This window comes from Nicotiana sylvestris, chromosome 5, assembly GCF_000393655.2.
Source record: "Nicotiana sylvestris chromosome 5, ASM39365v2, whole genome shotgun sequence".
NCBI classification, from domain to species: Eukaryota; Viridiplantae; Streptophyta; class Magnoliopsida; order Solanales; family Solanaceae; genus Nicotiana; species Nicotiana sylvestris.
In genome coordinates, this window is record NC_091061.1 from 139,636,215 (window position 1) to 139,656,402 (window position 20,188).

Here is a 20,188-nt window from a genome sequence, read left to right on the forward strand (position 1 = left end):
TGGAAGAAACTGATTTAGAAGGCACTTTGTTCAATATATAAGTTGCAGTTAATAACGCATCTCCCCAAAAGGAGATAGGTAAATTTGCCTGCGCCATCATGGACCTTATCATGTCCAGCAGTGTTCTATTCCTCCTTTCTGTTACACCACTTTGTTGAGGTGTGTATGGAATAGTTAACTGTCTGGTGATTCCCTTTTCATTGCGCAATCCTTCAAATTCTTTCGAAAGATATTCACGCCCTCTATCGGTTCTTAAGGTCTTACTCCTTTTGTCTAATTGATTCTCAACTTCATTCATATATTTCTTAAAGCATTCAAGTACTTCAGATTTATGAGAGATCAGATAGACATAACCAAAGCGTGTGAAATCATCAATGAACGTAAAGAAATATAAAGCACCAGACCTAGCCCTCACATTCATTGGACCACAGATATCAGAATGAATTAATTGCAATCGAAAATCAGCTCTCTTAGCCTTTCCAAATGGTTTACGTGTAATCTTTCCAGCAAGACAATTTTCACAAGTTGTCATTTCAATTTTAGAGAAAGGACCTAGATGTCCTTCCTTAGCCAATCTATTCATTCAATCCTGCCCTATGTGACCTAGTCTTGCATGCCATGTAATAACATCAACATCATTGTTACTAGAATAACATGCCATAACACAACGGTCAACATAATAGTTATATGTAGAAGGATTACAATCTAACACAATAAAACCATCATAACGATGTCCAAAACCATAAAAAAACATTGTCTTGAGTAATTCTAAGACCACTGCGACTAAAGTTCAAATTGAAATCTAAATCTAGAAGAACAGACACAGATACTAAGTTTTGTTGAATCTCTGGAACATATAGGACGTCATGCAACATCAAAGATCGACCACCATACATGTCCATTCTGCAAGTGCCTATCCCTTTGACTTCAAGCTTTGCATTATTTCCCACATATACATGCTTTGATTCAGGTGGAACTCGACGAAACTCTATAAACGCTTCTCTATCGCGGCTCACATGGTCGGTGGCCCCTGAGTCTACAATCCACACAGGATAAGATTCAGTTGGTAAAACAGTTCTAGAAACATATATAGCACTAAGAGATGCATTTTGAAATGCTACCTTTTTCGGCTCAGTGCACTCACGAGCAAAATGCCCTGGAACTTGGAAATTGTAACACTTCATCTTGCTCTTGTCTTTCTTCTTGTAGAACCGTTTTCCTTTCTTGGAATTTGGATTGTTTCTTTTCTTGGAAGGTCCTTCTTCGATCTCCTTACCCTTTCCGTCATTTTTCTAGTTTCTATTGTGCTTGAAGCTTGATCTCTTTGTACCACTTGATTCTGCCACAAAGGCATTAAGTACAACTTTAGCAGCACCAAGCCGCTCGTCTTCAAGCTCCACATGACGGACAATATCAACAAAAGTTTTGATGCTATCATTGTGGGACAAGTTAACCTTAAAATGTTCCCAATTATTGGGAAGAGACCGAAACATTGCCTGAACCTGCTGCTCATCAGAGAGAACATGGCCAACACTTTTGAGTTGAGCAATCATATTTGACATCACCCTTAGATGTTGCTTGACACCGTGATCATGACACTTTTTGTACGTGTCAAACTTGATTGTCAGCTGTCGAAGGCGAGTCACAGTCGTACCCCCATATGCCTCCCTTAAATATGCCCACATGGCTTGAGCAGTAGGATATTGCTCACATTCGTAGATGAGATCATCAGCAACTGAACTTACAATGATTTCACGTATAGTGGAATCTTTCTTTTTCCAAACATTGTATGTTTCCAGGTCCCTCTTGTGTTGGGCAGTGTTACCCTCATCTGGGTGACTCATTACATGGTTAATACTTTCAAGAGCATCTTGCTCTTCGAGTACATACCACATCTTACGACTCCAAATATCGTAATTTTCACCATTCAGTTTGTCACCCTTGTTCAAGTCAGCAATGATACTTTTTGATGTCGTGTCTGTTATTAGAGACAATATTACAATTTTATTAGAGACAATATTACAATTTTAACTTATCAATATATACTTCAGTTAATTTATGCATGTGATTACACACGCAAGAAAATTAATTATAATATTAATTCTACATTTAGTATAGAATCGAACGGTCACTACATTTCCATTCATCATCTATATCTAAATATTTTTAATTAATATTAAAATCACTTCTTAGTGTGTACATATTTCAAGTGTCAATCCATTACAAAAAGATATAATAAACAATGTATGTAACTAGTGAGACAAATAACATAATATAAGTTTCATTAAAATAAAACACATAATAACAATTTACATGTTTGCTAGGACATTCGTATACCAATCGAACACTAACTCTTGCTCATATACGCTTAAAGGTGCACTAGGCCAAACATCATAATAAATCTCACTTAAATTTTCACCCCAAGACTCTCGAAGAGAGTCCGCTAAAATAGCTAATGCTTCCCAATCAGTAATTTCTAAGTAATTAGCCAATTCAGCTATTTTTATATTAAAAAGGTGTACATATTCAGGAACGGAAACATCATCTTAAATTCCTAACTCCCTAAATTTCTTTTCTCTTTCCCTTCGTTCAGCCCTTCGAACCCTTAACTGATGTTGTCTCGCCCTTGGGACATTCCTGATGACTTCAGGCTCCGAGTCTGAATCATTATAGAAATAAGTCCTGCGGCGACGTACCCTTCTACGTTGTCCTCTTCCTTGACTTCGAGAACTCCCACTTGGATATTACGCCCCGCTGTATTATGATGATATCACGCTTCGCAGTAATAAGTTACGACGATGTTGCACCCTGCAGTATTGTACGTTGAATTTGTCGTAAGGTAATTGACATCAGTCCAAGGAAAAGATTATTTGGGGATTATAAGGATTATAAGTGATAAGTAAATTCGTGAAGGTAAAAGGGTAAGTAATATCGAAGAAAACGAATTTTGTCGAAGTTTGGCAATTTGGGATAAAATACAGATCAAGTAATAATACCTGATAATTATAAACTAGTACCATGTAAGGTACCATATGACCACGGTAGTATAATATATAAAGTATATATGAAGTATTTTGAAAATAAATAGAATTTTAAGTAATTTATGGTAATTTTTAAATTATAGGGTAATGGATTAATTATTGGGTAACGAAATATTACCCGTTTAACTAATTAAGTGGATAAATTTGGATAAGCCTAACCCCTCCCCAACGTGGAAGCAAACCCACCCCTAATAAATGACTCATAATATTATTTGGTAAGGTGGCAAAATTTGAGAACTCTTTGGTTCAAGTATTACAAATAATCTATATGATATATTATAATTTAATAGATATGTTTGATAACTCTTTTCACCAATTATAATCTTGGTCTTTTCTTGGAATAAAAAGGAGAACATAACGTGTTCTTCTTAGTTATCACTGTAAGTGTTTTGAGGCACTCCATCCATGGTGGCTTCAAAGTGCCATTTCACAAAGGCAAACTACCAAATATTATATGTATTTGAAGATGCTTGGAAAGCACACAAAAATTACTTGAAGAAGATTAATATGCAACAACACACGATTTCCTAAATGATTGTTCATAAAATACCTACACTTGCTAATGGATGAATTCTCAAATGGAATCGCATACGAAGCCTTATAACGCTTCGACAACGGGATTTTGTGATTCCAAGGAATGACGGTACAATCTTTCTCAAGAATATCATATGAATTTTTCCCTACTTCGATCCGCTGTTATATGTTTTGCCGCAATTAACGTGTGTTAGAAGAATTGTCAAGAGAATCGGTCCAGGTATGTTAAGGCTATCCCTTCTTTCTTTTGGCATGATCCATACGATACGAACGAAACGTGCAAATGCACAAATTCTATGAATGACTCTATTCATAGAAGTAGTAGAGATATCTATGTTCCTGAATTTCTATGTGTCATAATAGTTTATCATCTGTTCATAGGTCTCAGAAAAATACGAAAGTTGAAACGAGCTTACTTTATGATATTGCTCAAAGACAAAATGGTCTTATGAAATTCCGAAAGATTTTATTGACGTACTTTTCATGCATTGCATTCATGTGCATTGACCCATGACCAGATGGCGTTATATACACGTATATATGTAAATATATGTATATGGGATATGGGAAAAGATTACGGCATTATATACGCACCACCACCTGATCAGTTGGTATATGATGATGATGTTGCCCACAGTGGCTAAAATATGATTCAAACAGCGTTATATATGTGTATATATGTAAATATGATTCAAACGGCGTTATATACGCGTATATATGTCTGTATATATATGTATATGGGATACATGAAAGGTTATGACGTTATATACACACCACCACCTGATCAGCTGGTATATGACGATGATTTTGCCCACAGGGGCTGATATGATATGATGGGATGCTCTCAGAGGCTGATGATGTTATGAAACATGTACCTATGCACGACATGTCTTTCATACGCATACGCATGACGCTAGAAGTAATTTATGATTTACAAAGTTATTCAGACTTACAGGTTGAGTCATGTTCTCTATATGTCTTCCATGTCTCTTATATATTTATTTATATGCCTTACATAATCGGTACATTATTCGTACTGACGTCCCTTTTTCCTAGGGACGCTGCGTTTCATGCCCGCAGGTCCCGATAGACAGGTTGAGAGCCCTCCAAGTAGGCTATCAGCTTAGTGGAAGATGTTGGTGCGCTCCATTTGCTTCGGAGTTGCTTGTTTGGTTAGTATGATTTAGACATGGATTTTTTGGTATGGCGGGACTCTGTCCCAACCTTTATGACATTTATATATTCTTAGAGGCTTGTAGACATATGTCATGTATGTAAAAGGTTGTACGACCTTGTCGGCCTATGTTTTGAGTTTATAAAGGATCATGTTGGCCTATTAGGCCCGCATGTCATGTGTATATAATGATGTAATACGAAAGATATGTTACATTGGTACTCGGTTGAGTAAGGTATCGGGTGCCCATTGCGGCCCATCGGTTTGGATCGTGACAAAAGTGGTATCAGAGCAATTCTGTCCTAGGGAGTCTACAAGCCGTGTCTAGTAGAGTCTTGTTTATGGGTGTGTCGTGCACCACACTTATAAGCAAGAGGCTACAGGGCATTTAGGACTGACACACTTTCTTCTTACTCTAGATCGTGTGGTAGAGCTTACTTATAAAAGGTGTAAGGTTCTTGGTAAGGAGCTTTTAGGAAAGGATACTTATTCACTATTACGGTAAAAAGGAATCAGAAGTTAGATACATGTTTCATCAAGCAAAAGAAGCAAGGTGAAAAAGGGTACGAGGTACCCAGTTAATAAAGATTATCACCATCTACCATTCAGGAAGGGAGATATAAGCATTTTGAGTTATCTTCAATAGTAACATATGTACGTACAATCGGCCACACCTATCTCAGTCATGCCCAATGGGAGCTAACATATATGGTTTAAGAAAAGGACATGATAGCAGGATCCGACTGAGGTAAGAGTAACCCAAGATGATGGTGGGATTGCTTGCGTTAGTTGACATTTCCGAAGGATATTGTAAAGGTGCTAACAAAATCTCCATGTGAGATATCCAGATTATACACTCTGAAATAATACAGCTAGATATGAGTACTATAAAGATAGGCACTAGAAGCCTTGAAAGGATAAATGTTACCTTAGTATGGCTCCCGTCCCTAGTAGAGAAAGAATGTTAGGCAACCTGAAGAGTTAGTAGACGGAGCAAGGGGAGCTAAAAGCAAAGGAATGTCCTGTGGAAATCTTCAAAATAAAGTGTTAGACAGAAATGTTATCAGAAAATGAGAAGAGAGTTAATGAAGCGTTAAGAGTAAGATGTGATGCATGGATGACAACGGGGAAAAAAAATGAATGACAATATTATAGGATATATAGTTAAGTGAATGAAAAGACGAAATGAGCTAGGACTTAAGATAACAAAAGGGTATAGGCCATAAAGTTATATCCTCATTTCGAAAAATAAGTTCGCGAATCTAACGTGACTACCCGAAGGGAGAGTTAGACCTCAGAGTAATAAAAATTTGTATGGACTGGTGAACGAGGTAAACTAAACATGAATTATGGACTAAGTGACTTGATAATGGTCGGCATAATGAGAATTTTAGATTGCGTTCCAGCTGTAATAGAATGGACAACAGAAGAAGATTCATAAGAAATTCAGAAAAAGGTCATTCAGTAAGACGCTTCCCTAAAGCAAGCAATGCGAGCAAAGTTAAGTGTAAGGGATTGCATGTGCCAGTTGCGATAAGTGTCACCATCGCAAGTAAGAGAATTTGTTATCCCTGGTACAGAAGGATTTCCGCAAGGAAAGTAAGGAACATTAATGTTGTGAAACGATGCTAAAGATGAAGAGGTTAAACTTCTATAGGTATATCCTCGTGGCTTTAGCTCTTAGTACTCCCCTAAAAGGGGGAATATGGAGTGATGTGTCATTAAATCAGAATTAAGTGATTCTAGTGAATAGTAATGGAAGAATGCGATAAAAATGAAAAAAGAATGAGATTGCATTTATCCAAAATCCTACAGATACGCTACGATTCCGGAATATTGTGCAAGAACGACATCAAGGAGAGGAAGTAAAGGTTCCTACCTGAACTGTTATTAATAAATAAGAAGCCAGTGCGAGAGGTAAGTTAGGACAAAGAAAATAACCCAAGAAAGATTACGAGGAATATTGATATGAGAATGGGCCAACGAGTAGTTAGTAATTGGTCAGGAAGACCCCAGTTATGGCTAAATAAGAGGTTACAGACGAGTCATCAGATTGTGTAAGATAAACATAGTAGAACTCAACATGGAGAATTCAGCCTCGAAAAATATCATTATAATACTTTTGATATATTCAAACAAGAGTCGGGGTAGTTAAAGTTACCGTATGAGTGTTACGGGGATAAAAAAAGTGCCACTAGGAAGGCAGTCAAAATATCAGTTCAGAAGCAACCATACAAGCAAAAGGGCATGGAAGTAAGCAATTACGGATGATTATAGGCAAGTAAGGACATCAAAAAGGTTAATAAGCTCACAGTTTTACAAGAGCCAAGGGTTCTCCCTAAGTACTACAATGAAATACTAGCTAAGGAGATAAGAAAGAAGGCTTCAATTTAAGCACAACGACCTAAAGAGGAAATGGTTGTGTAACAATAATCTTGCAACAATATTGTAAGCATTCTAAAGGAAAATGGCACCTGCCATGGCTAATGAACGAGAAGTAAGAATTAAAAGTAATATTCGAGATCATATGAGTTGTATGAAAACTCTGGCAAGTGTGGGCACTAAGATAAGCTAAGTATGGATGCAACAAGGGGGCAAAAAGACCAGGAAAAGTAATAGCTTACGTTGAAAGAAAGTTAAGAGGGAACGAAAGAATCATTCGATCAATGATCCAGAGTTAGTACGTTATGGATACACTCAATATTTTGGAACATTATCCAGGCAACATATTTGTTGACAATCATACAGCCATAGAAGACTCCGGTATAAGTTAAAAGAAAGAAGTAAGCCCAGGGCATAGACAAAGGGTTGAATTGTTAAAAGATTCTATCATGGATATTCCATAACACCCATGAAAGGCTAAGGTAATAATTGATACCATGAGCCACAGATCAGAAGATAGCTTAAGCCGACGTAAAGGCTGATTAGAAAGAAGAGGAAACTAAAGAAATTACATCACCTAAGTAAATCAGGAGTCTGATTATTGGACGTAGAAAAATTATAGAAGTGGTGCTTGAGAACATGACATAATCACTCTTAATATCAGATGTTCAAGAGAAATAACACAACAACTATATTCTATAACAGCTCTACGATAAATCCAGTTAGAAAAGTACGAGCCTCATAAGAAGTCAGTATGAAGCCTCCACCAGATTATGTATGCACCAGAGGTGCAAGTATTACAATAGAGCTTCAAGTCGTGGATGTGAATTATACCTGTGTGGAAGGGAGGTCATGCAAAAGATAGAAGATGTGATGCGAGACTTTAAGGTAAGTAAGGTAAAGGTAGACAACGTACGAGATACTCAAGAGCATAAGGTTGTGAATAGTTCATACTTCAGATAGAAGGCTAGAAGCGCTGGGTTCAGTATTTAGGAGTTATAGCAACGTCATCAGTTGCATATTTTCAAGCCCATGATTTCTAGGTACTGAGAGGTTTAGTTAAGAAAGTAAAGAAGAGTTAAAGACGATGTAGTGTCTTGCTTGGTGTTCCAGAATAACACAAGGAAATCTATGGGGCAAGTAAGTTGAAGGAAGGCTGCGAGTAATATAAATAGATATGTGTAGGTTGCAAGCTAAAGTATGGTTAAGCGACAAGGTTTTAGGAAGACAAGGTGAGGATAAGAAAGGACGAGTAAGAAGTTGACGAGAATGGATAAGTCCTCGGGATTAAACCCACAAAAATGAGAGAACTGATGGTTTCTCTAAGTTATAAAAAGCACAGTATAGCCTGAATGAACTCAAAGGAGTCAGTAGCATTTAGAATAGATGGAATGCTGCCCTGATAAAGGGCTAATCGTGATAGATGAGGGATGACGTTTGGGCCTGTGATTGAGTAATTATTTTATCAATTTACAGGATTAAGATACCTGCGTAAGGTAAATCAGATTGGAATTCTATGAAATACGGTTATGGAAGTATAGTATCGCCCCCAGGTGGATCAGTCTAATCATTTTAGATGTTCCTCGATGAGATGTGAGCCCTAGAAGTAGTGTTACATAAGAGGTCAAGTTATCGATATTAAGGTGAATCAACAATGGATGGATAAAAGTTACAAAGTATGAGATGAGATTAGACCATCATTCTTAAGATGAGCAGTAATGAAGAAGCATTAAAGGATTTAGATTTATACATGTGGGATAAGCAACGAAAGTAACCTGGAGTTTGGTAGCAGACCTCAGTAACGATAAATCGAAGTAAGAATTATGGTATAGTATAACCCATGTAAATGCAATAAAGTGATATGAATGGATAACCAGATCTATGAAATAAGATATGGCCATATTCGCAAGTTCTACAAAGTATCGAGCAAAGGACTTTAGTATACCTAAGGCCTAGAGATTGACTAAAAGATAAAAGGAAAAAGGAAAGATAAATCGTATAAGTACACTTATAAAGCCAGGGTCATACAGGCTGCATGACAGGAGATAACAGTAGTTGTAAGATTAGGAAGATTTCGACCACAGGCCATGATACGAGCAAAAAGACTAAAGGGAGGAATACCCTAGACTTTGGATTTATTCACAGAGCAACTGCTTAAATGGAAAGAAGAGTATTAAGGTATTCACAAGAGCTATAAGTTATAAAAATGATAAGTGTACCAGTCAACATTCGAGGACGAATGTTCCAAAGGGGGGAATAATATTACGCCCCACAATATTATGGTGATATTACGCTACATAGTAATAAGTTACGACGATGTTGCACCCTGCAGTATTGTATGTTGAATTTGTCGTAAGGTAATTGACATCAGTCCAAGGAAAAGATTATTTGGGTATTATAAGGATTATAAGTGATGAGTAAATTCGTGAAGGTAAGAGGGTAAGTAATATCAAAGAAAACGAATTTTGTCGAAGTTTGGCAATTTGGGATAAAATACAGATCAAGTAATAATACCCGATAATTATAAACTAGTACCATGTAAGGTACTATATGACCACAGTAGTATAATATATAAAATATATATGAAGTATTTTGAAAAATAAATAGAATTTTAAGTAATTTGTGATAATTTTTAAATTATACAGGTAATGGATTAATTATCGGGTAACGAAATATTACCCAATTAACTAATTAAGTGGATAAATTTGGATAAGCCTAACCCCCTCCCCAACGTAGAAGCAAACCCACCCCTAATAAATGACTCATAATATTATTTGGTAAGGTAGCGAAATTTGAGAACTCTTTGGTTCAAGTATTACAAATAATCTATATGATATATTATAATTTAATAGATATGTTTGATAACTCTTTTCACCAATTATAATCTTGGTCTTTTCTTGGAATAAAAAGGAGAACATAACGTGTTCTTCTTAGTTATCACAGTAAGTGTTTTGAGGCACTCCATCCATGGAGGCTTCAAAGTGCCATTTCACAAAGGCAAACTACCAAATATTATATGTATTTGAAGATGCTTGGAAAGCATACAAAAATTACTTGAAGAAGATTAATATGCAACAACACACGATTTCCTAAATGATTGTTCATTAAATACCTACACTTGCTAACGGATGAATTCTCAAATGGAATCTCATACGAAGCCTTATAACGCTTCGACAACGGGATTTTGTGATTCCAAGGAATGACGGTACAATCTTTCTCAAGAATATCATATGAATTTTTCCCTACTTCGATCCGCTGTTATATGTTTTGCCGCAATTAACGTGTGTTAGAAGAATTGTCAAGAGAATCGGTCCAGGTATGTTAAGGCTATCCCTTCTTTCTTTTGGCATAATCCATACGATACGAACGAAACGTGCAAATGCACAAATTCTATGAATGACTCTATTCATAGAAGTAGTAGAGATATCTATATTCCTGAATTTCTATGTGTCATAATAGTTTATCATCTGTTCATGGGTCTCAGAAAAATACGAAAGTTGAAACGAGCTTACTTTATGATATTGCTCAAAGACAAAATGGTCTTATGAAATTCCGAAATTTTTTATTAACATACTTTTCATGCATTGCATTCGTGTGCATTGACTCATGACCAGATGGCATTATATACGCGTATATATGTAAATATATGTATATGGGATATGGGAAAAGGTTACAGCGTTATATACGCACCACCACCTGATCAGTTGGTATATGATGATGATGATGTTGCCTACAGTGGCTGAAATATGATTCAAACGGCGTTATATATGCGTATATATGTAAATATGATTCAAACGGCGTTATATACGCGTATATATATATGTATATGGGATACGGGAAAGGTTATGGCGTTATATACGCACCACCACCTGATTAGCTGGTATACGACGATGATTTTGCCCACAGTGGCCGATATGATATGATGGGATGCCCTCAGAGGCTGATGATGTTATGAAACATGTACCTATGCACGACATGTCATTCATACGCATACGCATGACGCTAGAAGTAATTTATGATTTACAAAGTTATTCAGACTTACAAGTTGAGTCATGTTCTCAATATGTCTTCCATGTCTCTTATGTATTTATTTATGTGCCTTACATACTCGGTACATTATTCGTACTGACGTCCCTTTTGCCTGGGGCCGCTGCGTTTCATGCCCACAGGTCCCGATAGACAGGTCGAAAGCCCTCCAAGTAGGCTATCAGCTCAGTGGAAGATGTTGGTGCGCTCCATTTGCTTCGGAGTTGCTCGTTTGGTTAGTATGATTTAGACATGTATTGTTTGTTATGGCGGGACTCTGTCCCGACCTTAATGACATTTATGTATTCTTAGAGGCTTGTAGACATATGTCGTGTACGAAAAGGTTGTACGGCCTTGTCGGCCTATGTTTTGAGTTTATAAAGGATCATGTTGGCCTATTAGGCCCGTATGTCATGTGTATATGATGATGTAATAAGAAAGATACGTTACGTTGGTATTCGGTTGAGTAAAGTACCGAGTGCCCGTCGCGGCCCATCGATTTGGGTCGTGACATTGGAGTAATTCGAATTTGTCCCTGTTTAGCCATATCTGAAATTGGACCAAGGAAACAATAAGAATGGTTACAACCACTCAATGTGACAACATATGTCACAATAACTCATAGAAGTATTTCAATATAAGGGATAAGGGCTAAACTAATTTTTTATATTAAGTAGATAAAAAATCACTTTTCGAGTTTCAACAAGTGAAAGCATATTACGAGAACAGAATGCTTATGAACCAGAAACGCAAATTTCACCTGCCTAATCCAAAAATAGATACCAAAACTCCAACACGTTGGTACAGAGAGGTAATCACGAGGAGCTATAATCGTGATATCAGCATTATCATGCAGAGATCTATAATCCTAGTTTGACCAGCATCATTTGAATAGATTATTACATAAAGTTTTATTGAGCATCAGATCACTTTTGTAGCTAAATGTCAAGCAGATCATTCAATGGTTTAAAAATAAACTGTCCTTCAAAGTTTTGTCTTTTTGCATTGACATACTTGGGCTCACATCTCAAGAAATAATAATCACATTCGTATGTAAAATCCCTGCACCATTTATGGAACTCATTCTTCTATTTTTATAAATCCATAACAGAAAAGTCAACAATTTATAGTAAAACTACGGATAGATCATCCAAGCAATCACTCCCAGTTTATTGCATTTTATTTTAATGACTTTTAAGTTTCTTATGCTCTTTTCTTCATCTTGTTGTTTAACCAAAAATTTGGGTCTTTGGTCAAAGCTAAAAATAAATTCGGGTTACTGATAATCAAGAGACGAAAATAAAATACTTTTGAGAATGAAGGTAAAATAGTAAATAATTTTGTATTTCAGTGAGTTCTCAATAGTATTCCGTGTCCTTACAAATGATGATACTTCTTCCTTTTATAGGTAATTCTAGGTAAAGGAATGAAGCCTCAGCTTTAATGGTATAATTATAAGTAATAAATGATATTAAATAAGCCGTTATACAATTATTCCTATTAAATACCAATTTTCTAACGTATCAGGTATTTAATAATGAATTTGGACTCCTTTCTGTCATCAGATCTTTGTCTTTAATGCCTTCTAATCCGTTGGCTGTAAATGACTTGAATTGGTACGAGACTCGTATCTGTACTTCGTCTCGTGCCTATTTAAATTCCTCTTCCCGTGGCTGTCTCTATCCGTGCCTCTTAGTCAATTGTTGCGCTTTGACCATTTAACCAAACCACGTGTCATGCCACGTCATCTTTAATATAAACTCAATTTTTTCCCAATACAGATAGTCCCCCCACTTTCCATTTATTTATCAATTAAATAATTGGGAAGTGGATCTTCATAAAAAAGGAATTTTCGCCACAATTAATGCTTATGACATTATTAACGCCTCAGTAGTCTTTTTCATTTAATGTTCCGCCCATGTGTCATTTTCTGATTGATTCTGCTACTTACACCCTTTTTCAAGACTTCTTCATTCTCACTATTCACGAAGTGATAGTTGCCTTTATTATAGGCTTTCCATCATTACACTTCTAAGTTTGACGGTTCTCATTATATACATAACTTTTTTTTCCTTTGCCTTCTTCACAAATCTTCAGCAAACACTTTCTTCTTTATTTCTACTTTCTTTCGACTTATCCTTCTTAACAATGTCTTCTTCAAACCCTAACCGTAAAAAAGTTCCAATTCTAGACCAATTCCCCAACGCCCCCGTTAGACACAGAAGAGGCAGAGGAGGTAGGCTTCGAACAGGGTTAGAATCTACTCGAGGCGGCTCCTCTGGTTCTTCTTCAAGGAGTTCTATCCCAAAGGCCCCCTCTTCTAGAAGTAGAGAAATTCTTGATTCTTCTCAAGAACCCTTAGTTGATGAGATAGTTCCCAGCGATTTGTCTTTTGAAAGTGACAAAACGTCTCTTCAAAAGCAAATTGCAAATTTGGAAAAAGCCGATACTTATCCTACAATAGTAACCGAGCTTACAATCCCCACCATAAGAAGAGATTGTAACTGGAAGGATAGTCTTCGAATGTCAATTCCTTCCCCAAATCAGAGAATTTCCTCCTTTAGAAGTGGGTATTCTTTTGTTTATACTTACCCCTTCACTTTAGGTTTTAATCCTCCGATTGACCCAGTTATTCTTGATTTTTGCCGTTTCTTTACAATTTGTTTGGCCCAAATCGGTCCACTAGTGTGGAGAACAGTGGCTTGTTTGAGATACTTATCTTCCAAAGCCAATGTCAATTTCACCTTCTCTCACCTCATTCATTTATACCACCCTAACTTAATACGCCATGGGGTTTTTACCTTAACTGCAAGGAGCAAAAAAGTTCTGGTAAATCCTGAAGATGACAAAGATTGTGGATGGTATATCTGTTACGTTGTTGCTCGTACGGTGGACTTGATTGGCGAAACTAATACTCCCTTCCCTGAGAAGTGGAATTTTGAACGTAGGTTTCCTTTTATTTACCGTACCTACTTTTGAGAATTTCAAAAGAAATTTGTTTTTAACCTCGTCTCTTTTTGTTTTTTTGTAGCAACCATGGGAGATGTGGAACATATTCCCAACTTCCGTGGTTGGGTAGATTCACTTTTGAAGATTGGTTCTAGGGAGCAAAGAACTTGGAAATCGATTTCTTCCTTACATGGCTGGAAGGTCAAAACACATGGTATGCCCCTTTATATATATATATATATATATATATATATATATATATATATATATATATATATATATATATATATATATATATATATATTTAATATGTTAAGCATTTTTTCCTCAATTTTGATCATGTATATCCATCCTTTAATCAGGATTTGGCATTAGAGGAATGACGGTTGAAGTAGCTATGGCCATTCGCATGTCTGCGAATGCTGCTCTTGATTTGGATAAGGCTCGAGCCTTGCTGCCAAAAAGGAAAGCTATAAAAGAAAGTTCTGAAGAAGAGGAGGGTACCTCCCTAATTACCAGGCCAAGGGTCAGGAGGTGAATAATCATTAATGATGAAATTGAAGACACTCCTGCTCAAACCTCCACCACCGAGCCTGTTTTGATCCATTCTGACGAGGACACCGAACCAAGAGATAATAATGAGTCAATTCAGCATCTTTTTGATAGTGGTTTCGGGAGTGGCGAGCTCGGCCCTATTTTTGATGAAGTTCCTCTTTCCTCATTCGTTCCTATTTCCTCCATTCCTTTGCCAACCGTAAGTATTTCTTTACTAGTTTTGACGACTTCCGTTCTTTTGCCAGTTTCTACCGCTCCTATGTCCGTTCCTGCGTTGGTTTCTACATCTTTTCCTTCCATTCCTGTTTCTACATCTTCTCCTTCCATTCCTGTTTTTACATCTTCTCCTTCCATTCCTTCCATTTCTCCTCTTCCCTCTGTTCATCATACAGAGACGGGTTCTAGCAGTGGGAGTATGACTATGAGAAGTGTTACTCTGGAAGTTCCTTCCAACCATAGCCTCTTGAGAAAGACTGGTAGAGCCGATGTTTGGCTTGAGACCCTAATTGGAGATATTGAGAAGAAGAAGATGGAGAACCATAGCTGCTTGACTTTGATGAATGACATAGTTCATTCTACTTTGAAGGTATTTTTCCTCTTCTTACCAACAAGTTTTTTTATCTTCAATCCCTCATTTCTATGAGTTGTCTCTGTAGGCTAACCTCATTGGTACTGAATTAATGGGAAGAATTTCCCTTCTGGAAAGAAAAGCCCGTGAGTCTGAAAAAACTATCCACGAGGCCAAAGAAATAGCCAGGGGAGCCCAACTTGAAGCAGCCAATTGGAAAGAACAGTTTGAGAATGCTCAAGGGACCATAGAGGAGTTGCAAGAAAATAAAAACCTCCTGGAGCAGCAAAACCGTGGTTTGACTTCTGAACTGGCAACTGCCAAGGCTTCTTCAAGCCAATTTAAAAGAGACAAAGAGCTTTTGGAATGCTCTTTGTCAGAACAATTATCAAAGGCTAGTGAAGAAGTTAGGGAGCTTAAGGCACTTTTGGCTAAGAAAGAAGAGTATGCAGGAGAGTTAGTGCAAAGCTTGACTCAAGCTCAATCTGACTTACAGACCTCCTCTGACGAAATTCATGCCTTGAAGAGTTCTCATGCCTCTCTTGAAGCTTCTCTTGATTCCCATTTAGCTGAGCACCAAATCTTGAAAAACGATCTTGCTATGTGGGAAAAGGAATATGGGCTTCTGGAAGAGAACTTCAACATAGAAGTGAGTTGGGCTTTCCTAAAATCTCGTCGTGATGCTTTAATGGAAGCTGCTCAGGACGGCTTTGACTTGCAGTCTGAACTGGCCAAAGTCGTAGATACCATCGAGAAAAGTCAACAATCTACTGATACTCCTTCTCCTGTACTTGAAGCTCCTGGAACGGAAGAACTTTTAAATGAAGAAGTGGTTACTGCAGCAATTGGGGTTGCAATTCCTGCTCCCGATGGTGAAACTTCTGATGTTCCAAACCCTTCAGTGACTAGCTGAAAATGAAATTGCTGTAAGGGATCTTTTGATGAAGTCCCCAGTTATCATAATGGGGCATTTGTATAAAACAAATATTTTGTTGACTAAGTTTGTACTTAGTTTTTTTTATATTAAGAAGTTTTATCGGTACTTCTGTATATTCTATTCTTTCCTATTTATCTAGGACTTACGGAATAGCTTAGAATTTTTATCCTTATAAAATGCTTTATGATTCTTCTCATGGATTATCAACATGAGGCTTATAAAAGAGGGCCCTTTTATTTTATCGACACTTAATGAAGAAGACGTCTCAACTTCATAATGGTGTTATAATACGATGAAAGAAATAGGAATACACACGTTTTGTATGAAACAACTTTGGCAAGTTTTTATTCATAAACTTTAACAAGTGTTTGACTATTACATGTATTACAATACATCTACAACTTTCTCGTAACTGTTTTTCTTGTAACAGATTTGTACATAACATAGAATAAACAAGGTTTTTCTTCATAACCTGTTTCAGTACATAGTCATGACCCTATCTTTATATATTAAGAAGGGTTTAAGAGGTGACTTTGTTTATGAGTTTTGAGAGATGACTCTGTTATTCTCATGAATGCTGAAGACTTCGTAACTTTTACTCAACACTTGTCTCTTTGTGGACGACTTTTGTTCGATATTCGTATCTGTTTCTCTACACATATCTGTGTATAATATGTAGTCCCCCAAGTGTTTGAGCGGTGAAGTATGAAGCCTCGAGCACTTGTTTATTTCTTTTACTTTGGCCCTTTTCCTGAAACAGAAAGATATACGGGACTCGACGGTGCGATTATAGATGAAGACTGCCTAACTCGTGTGTATTTCCATCAGATTAATTGTAACCCTGGGCTAGGAATTTAAGAATACTCCATTTTGCCTTGCAGGTTGTGACTCATCATTTGGCACGAGTTAGGGTATTTTGCCTAGCATCTAAAATCGTTAGTAAAATATTAATAATCCAAGAGAGAAATTTTAACACGGTGATACCTGACCGTAAGTACTTTCTCAAAAGTAATATCTTTTTAAGTGGACGGCATTCCAATGTGAGGTTAAAATTTTATCGTCCATTGTCTCCAACTGGTATGCTCCTTTTCACGCAATGTCACAGACTTTGTACGGTCCTTCCCATGTTGGACTTAACTTTCCTGAGTTGGCAGCCTTTGCAGATTGGAACACCTTTTTAAGCACGAAGTCCCCAATTTTGAAAAATCTGAGGCGTGCTTTCCTATTGTAATATCGTTCAATTACTTGCTTTTGTGTTTCCATCCTTATCAATGCAGCTTCTCTTCTTCCTTCAAGTAAATCAAGGTTGATCCGCATCTCTTCATCATTAGATTCTTCCGTTGCGTAATCGTACCGTGTGCTTGGCTCACCTATTTCAACTGGAATTAAGGCTTCCGCACCATAAACTATTGAAAATGGCGTTTCTCCAGTGCCTGTTTTAGTCGTTGTACGATAAGCCCATAATACTCCAGGTAACACCTCAGGCCAATTGCCTTTTGAATTCTGTAACCTCTTCTTCAAGTTGTTGATAATGACTTTGTTTGTGGATTCCGCTTGTCCATTACCTACTGGATTGTATGGCGTATATGTTATCCTTTTAATCTGCCAACTTTGAAGAAATTCTGTGATTTGAGCTCCAATGAATTGTGGTCCATTGTCACACACGATCTCCTTTGGTGCTCCAAAGCGGCATATTATATTTTGCCATATGAAGTCTTTAACTTTTTTCTCTCGTACCTGTTTAAATGCCCCTGCTTCTACCCATTTAGTGAAGTAATCTGTAAGTACAAGTAGAAACTTTACCTGACCTTTTGCTTGTGGAAGTGGACCTACGATATCCATTCCCCATTTCATAAAGGGCCACGGGGCTATAACAAGATGTAGTAACTCAGCTGGTCTGTGCATATTATTGCCGTATCTTTGACATTTATCACATTTGGACACGAAACTGGTTGCTTCTTCTTCCATCTTAGGCCAATAATATCCTGTGCGAATTAATGTTCTTACCAGTGACCGTCCCCCTGCGTGATTCCCACAATGTCCTTTCGTGTACTTCTCTCATCACATATTCTGTTTGAGAGGGTCCGAGACACCTTGCTAGTGGTCCACCGAACATCTTTCGATAAAGATTTCCTTGATATAAACAATATCGAGCAGCTTTTTTGCGAAGCGCGTGAGCCTTTCCTTTGTCATTAGGCACGGTACCGTGCTGTAAAAAGGCAACAATTTCGTTTCTCCAATCCCATGTTAAATGATTAAAATTTACCTCGTTTTTATCAGATTCGAGAACGGAATGAAATAAATGTATGACTGAAGCATTTGTATTGTTTGCTACGTCTGCTGCAAATGCGAGATTTGCTAAAGCATCTGCCTCTACATTCTCATCTCTTGGGATCTGCACTACTTTCCAAGTTTGGAATTGTTTTATTAACTCCCGTTCCTTTGCGAGGTACTCTTGCATTCACGTCTCTCTGGTTGTATAAGTCCCCAGCATTTGATTGACCACGAGTTGAGAATCACTCTTGATTATAATCTGTGTTATGCCGAGTTCTCGTGCCAATTCTAAACCTGCAATTACAGCCTCATACTCTGCTTCATTTTTTTCCTAAATGTTCTTGGAACATTTTGGTGACCAACCTTTGATAGGTTGCCCCAGCATTTTTGAGACCAAAGGGCATTACTTTATAACAGTAAGTCCCCCTGTCTGTGATGAAAGAAGTTTTTTCTTCATCACCAGGATCCATTTTAATTTGGTTATATCCCGAGTATGCATCTAAAAAACTTAAAAGTTCATGACCTGCGGTTGCATCAATTAGTTGGTCTATATGCGGTAAGGGAAAGGAATCTTTTGGACAGGCTTTATTTAAATCGGTATAATCCACACAAACACGCCACTTACCATTTTTCTTGGGTACGACCACCGTGTTAGCTAACCAATTAGGATACTTTACCTCACGGATCGATCCGATTTTTAATAATTTTTGGACCTCATCCTGAATCACCTGGTTCTTGAAAGCACCTTGCTTTCTTTTCTTTTGCTTTATTGGTGTGAAAGAAGGGTCCTCATTGAGTTTGTGAGTCATCACCTCCGGTGGTATCCCTGTCATATCAGCGTGGGATCAAGCAAAGCAGTCTAAGTTAGCTTTTAAAAATTCGATTATCATACCTCGCATGTTTAAGCTTAAATTGGCCCCGACATAAACCTTCCGTTCAGGCTATTGCTCAAATAACATCACTGCCTCAAGCTCTTCAATTGTCGTTTTGATGCTTTCATTTTCTTCAGGTTCCTGAATTGTGTCAGGCCTTGAGTCCAAATCTGTCTTTTCTTGTTCAGCTGAAGTTTGATCTTTTTTACCTTCAACTATTTCCTGTAATTGCTATTTTTCTTTACTTACGGTGCTCGTACTTGTTACAGTGTTGACACTTCTAGCCATCTGCTGATCCCCACGAATTTGGCAAATTCCCCATGGTGATGGGAATTTAATAAGCTGATGCAGAGTTGATGGGACAGCATCCATATCGTGTATCCATGGTCTCCCCATGATCATATTGTAGGCCATTTCCATATCAACTACCTAAAATTTAGTTTCTTTAACAACACCCGTAGTAAAAGTTGTTAGAATTACCTCTCCTTTTGTTACTACACTTGAATTGTCGAAGCCTGACAAGGTGTGCGCCTTGGGTATCATTTTGTCTTCAGCTTGCATTTCCCGTAGTACCCTTAGTAATATAATATTTACAGAACTCCCTGGATCAATCAAAACTCGTTTTACATTAGTATCATGTACAAGTAAAGATATTACCAGTGCGTCATTATGTGGAGTTGTCACTCCTTCGGTATCTGCATCATCGAACGAGATACTTTCATTTTCTAGGAACTGTCGCACTCGTTTCCCGTGTGTAATTGTTACCTTAGAAACCTTGTTGGAGGCTGTGTAGGTTATGCCATGAATATCGTCTCCCCCGCTTATGACATTCACTGTCCTCTTGGGTGAAGGAGGTTGCGGTGGCTCTTGCCTGTT

At 37.4% G+C, this 20,188-nt stretch overlaps 1 protein-coding gene across 1 annotated transcript; it reads right to left on the bottom strand.

Annotated features, from left to right (window-relative positions):
- Positions 1–1,292: 1,292 nt before the first annotated feature.
- Positions 1,293–14,713, bottom strand: LOC138869396 (uncharacterized). Its single transcript, XM_070147011.1, has 2 exons — positions 14,623–14,713; positions 1,293–1,978 (listed from the first exon to the last, which is right to left on the bottom strand). Exons 1-2 carry the CDS (start codon positions 14,711–14,713, stop codon positions 1,293–1,295), a joined length of 777 nt encoding a protein of 258 aa, XP_070003112.1.
- Between the last annotated feature and the right edge of the window lie 5,475 nt (positions 14,714–20,188).

What these genes read in the sequence shown, in the direction of transcription:
- LOC138869396 (XM_070147011.1), bottom strand. Translation starts at nt 14,713, where the DNA reads ATGGATCAAAACAGGCTCGGTGGTGGAGGTTTGAGCAGGAGTGTCTTC. An exon ending in ACCTCCTGACCCTTGGCCTG is followed by an intron (nt 1,979 to 14,622) that starts GTAATTAGGGAG and finishes CTCTAATAACAG; the next exon opens with ACACGACATCAAAAAGTATC.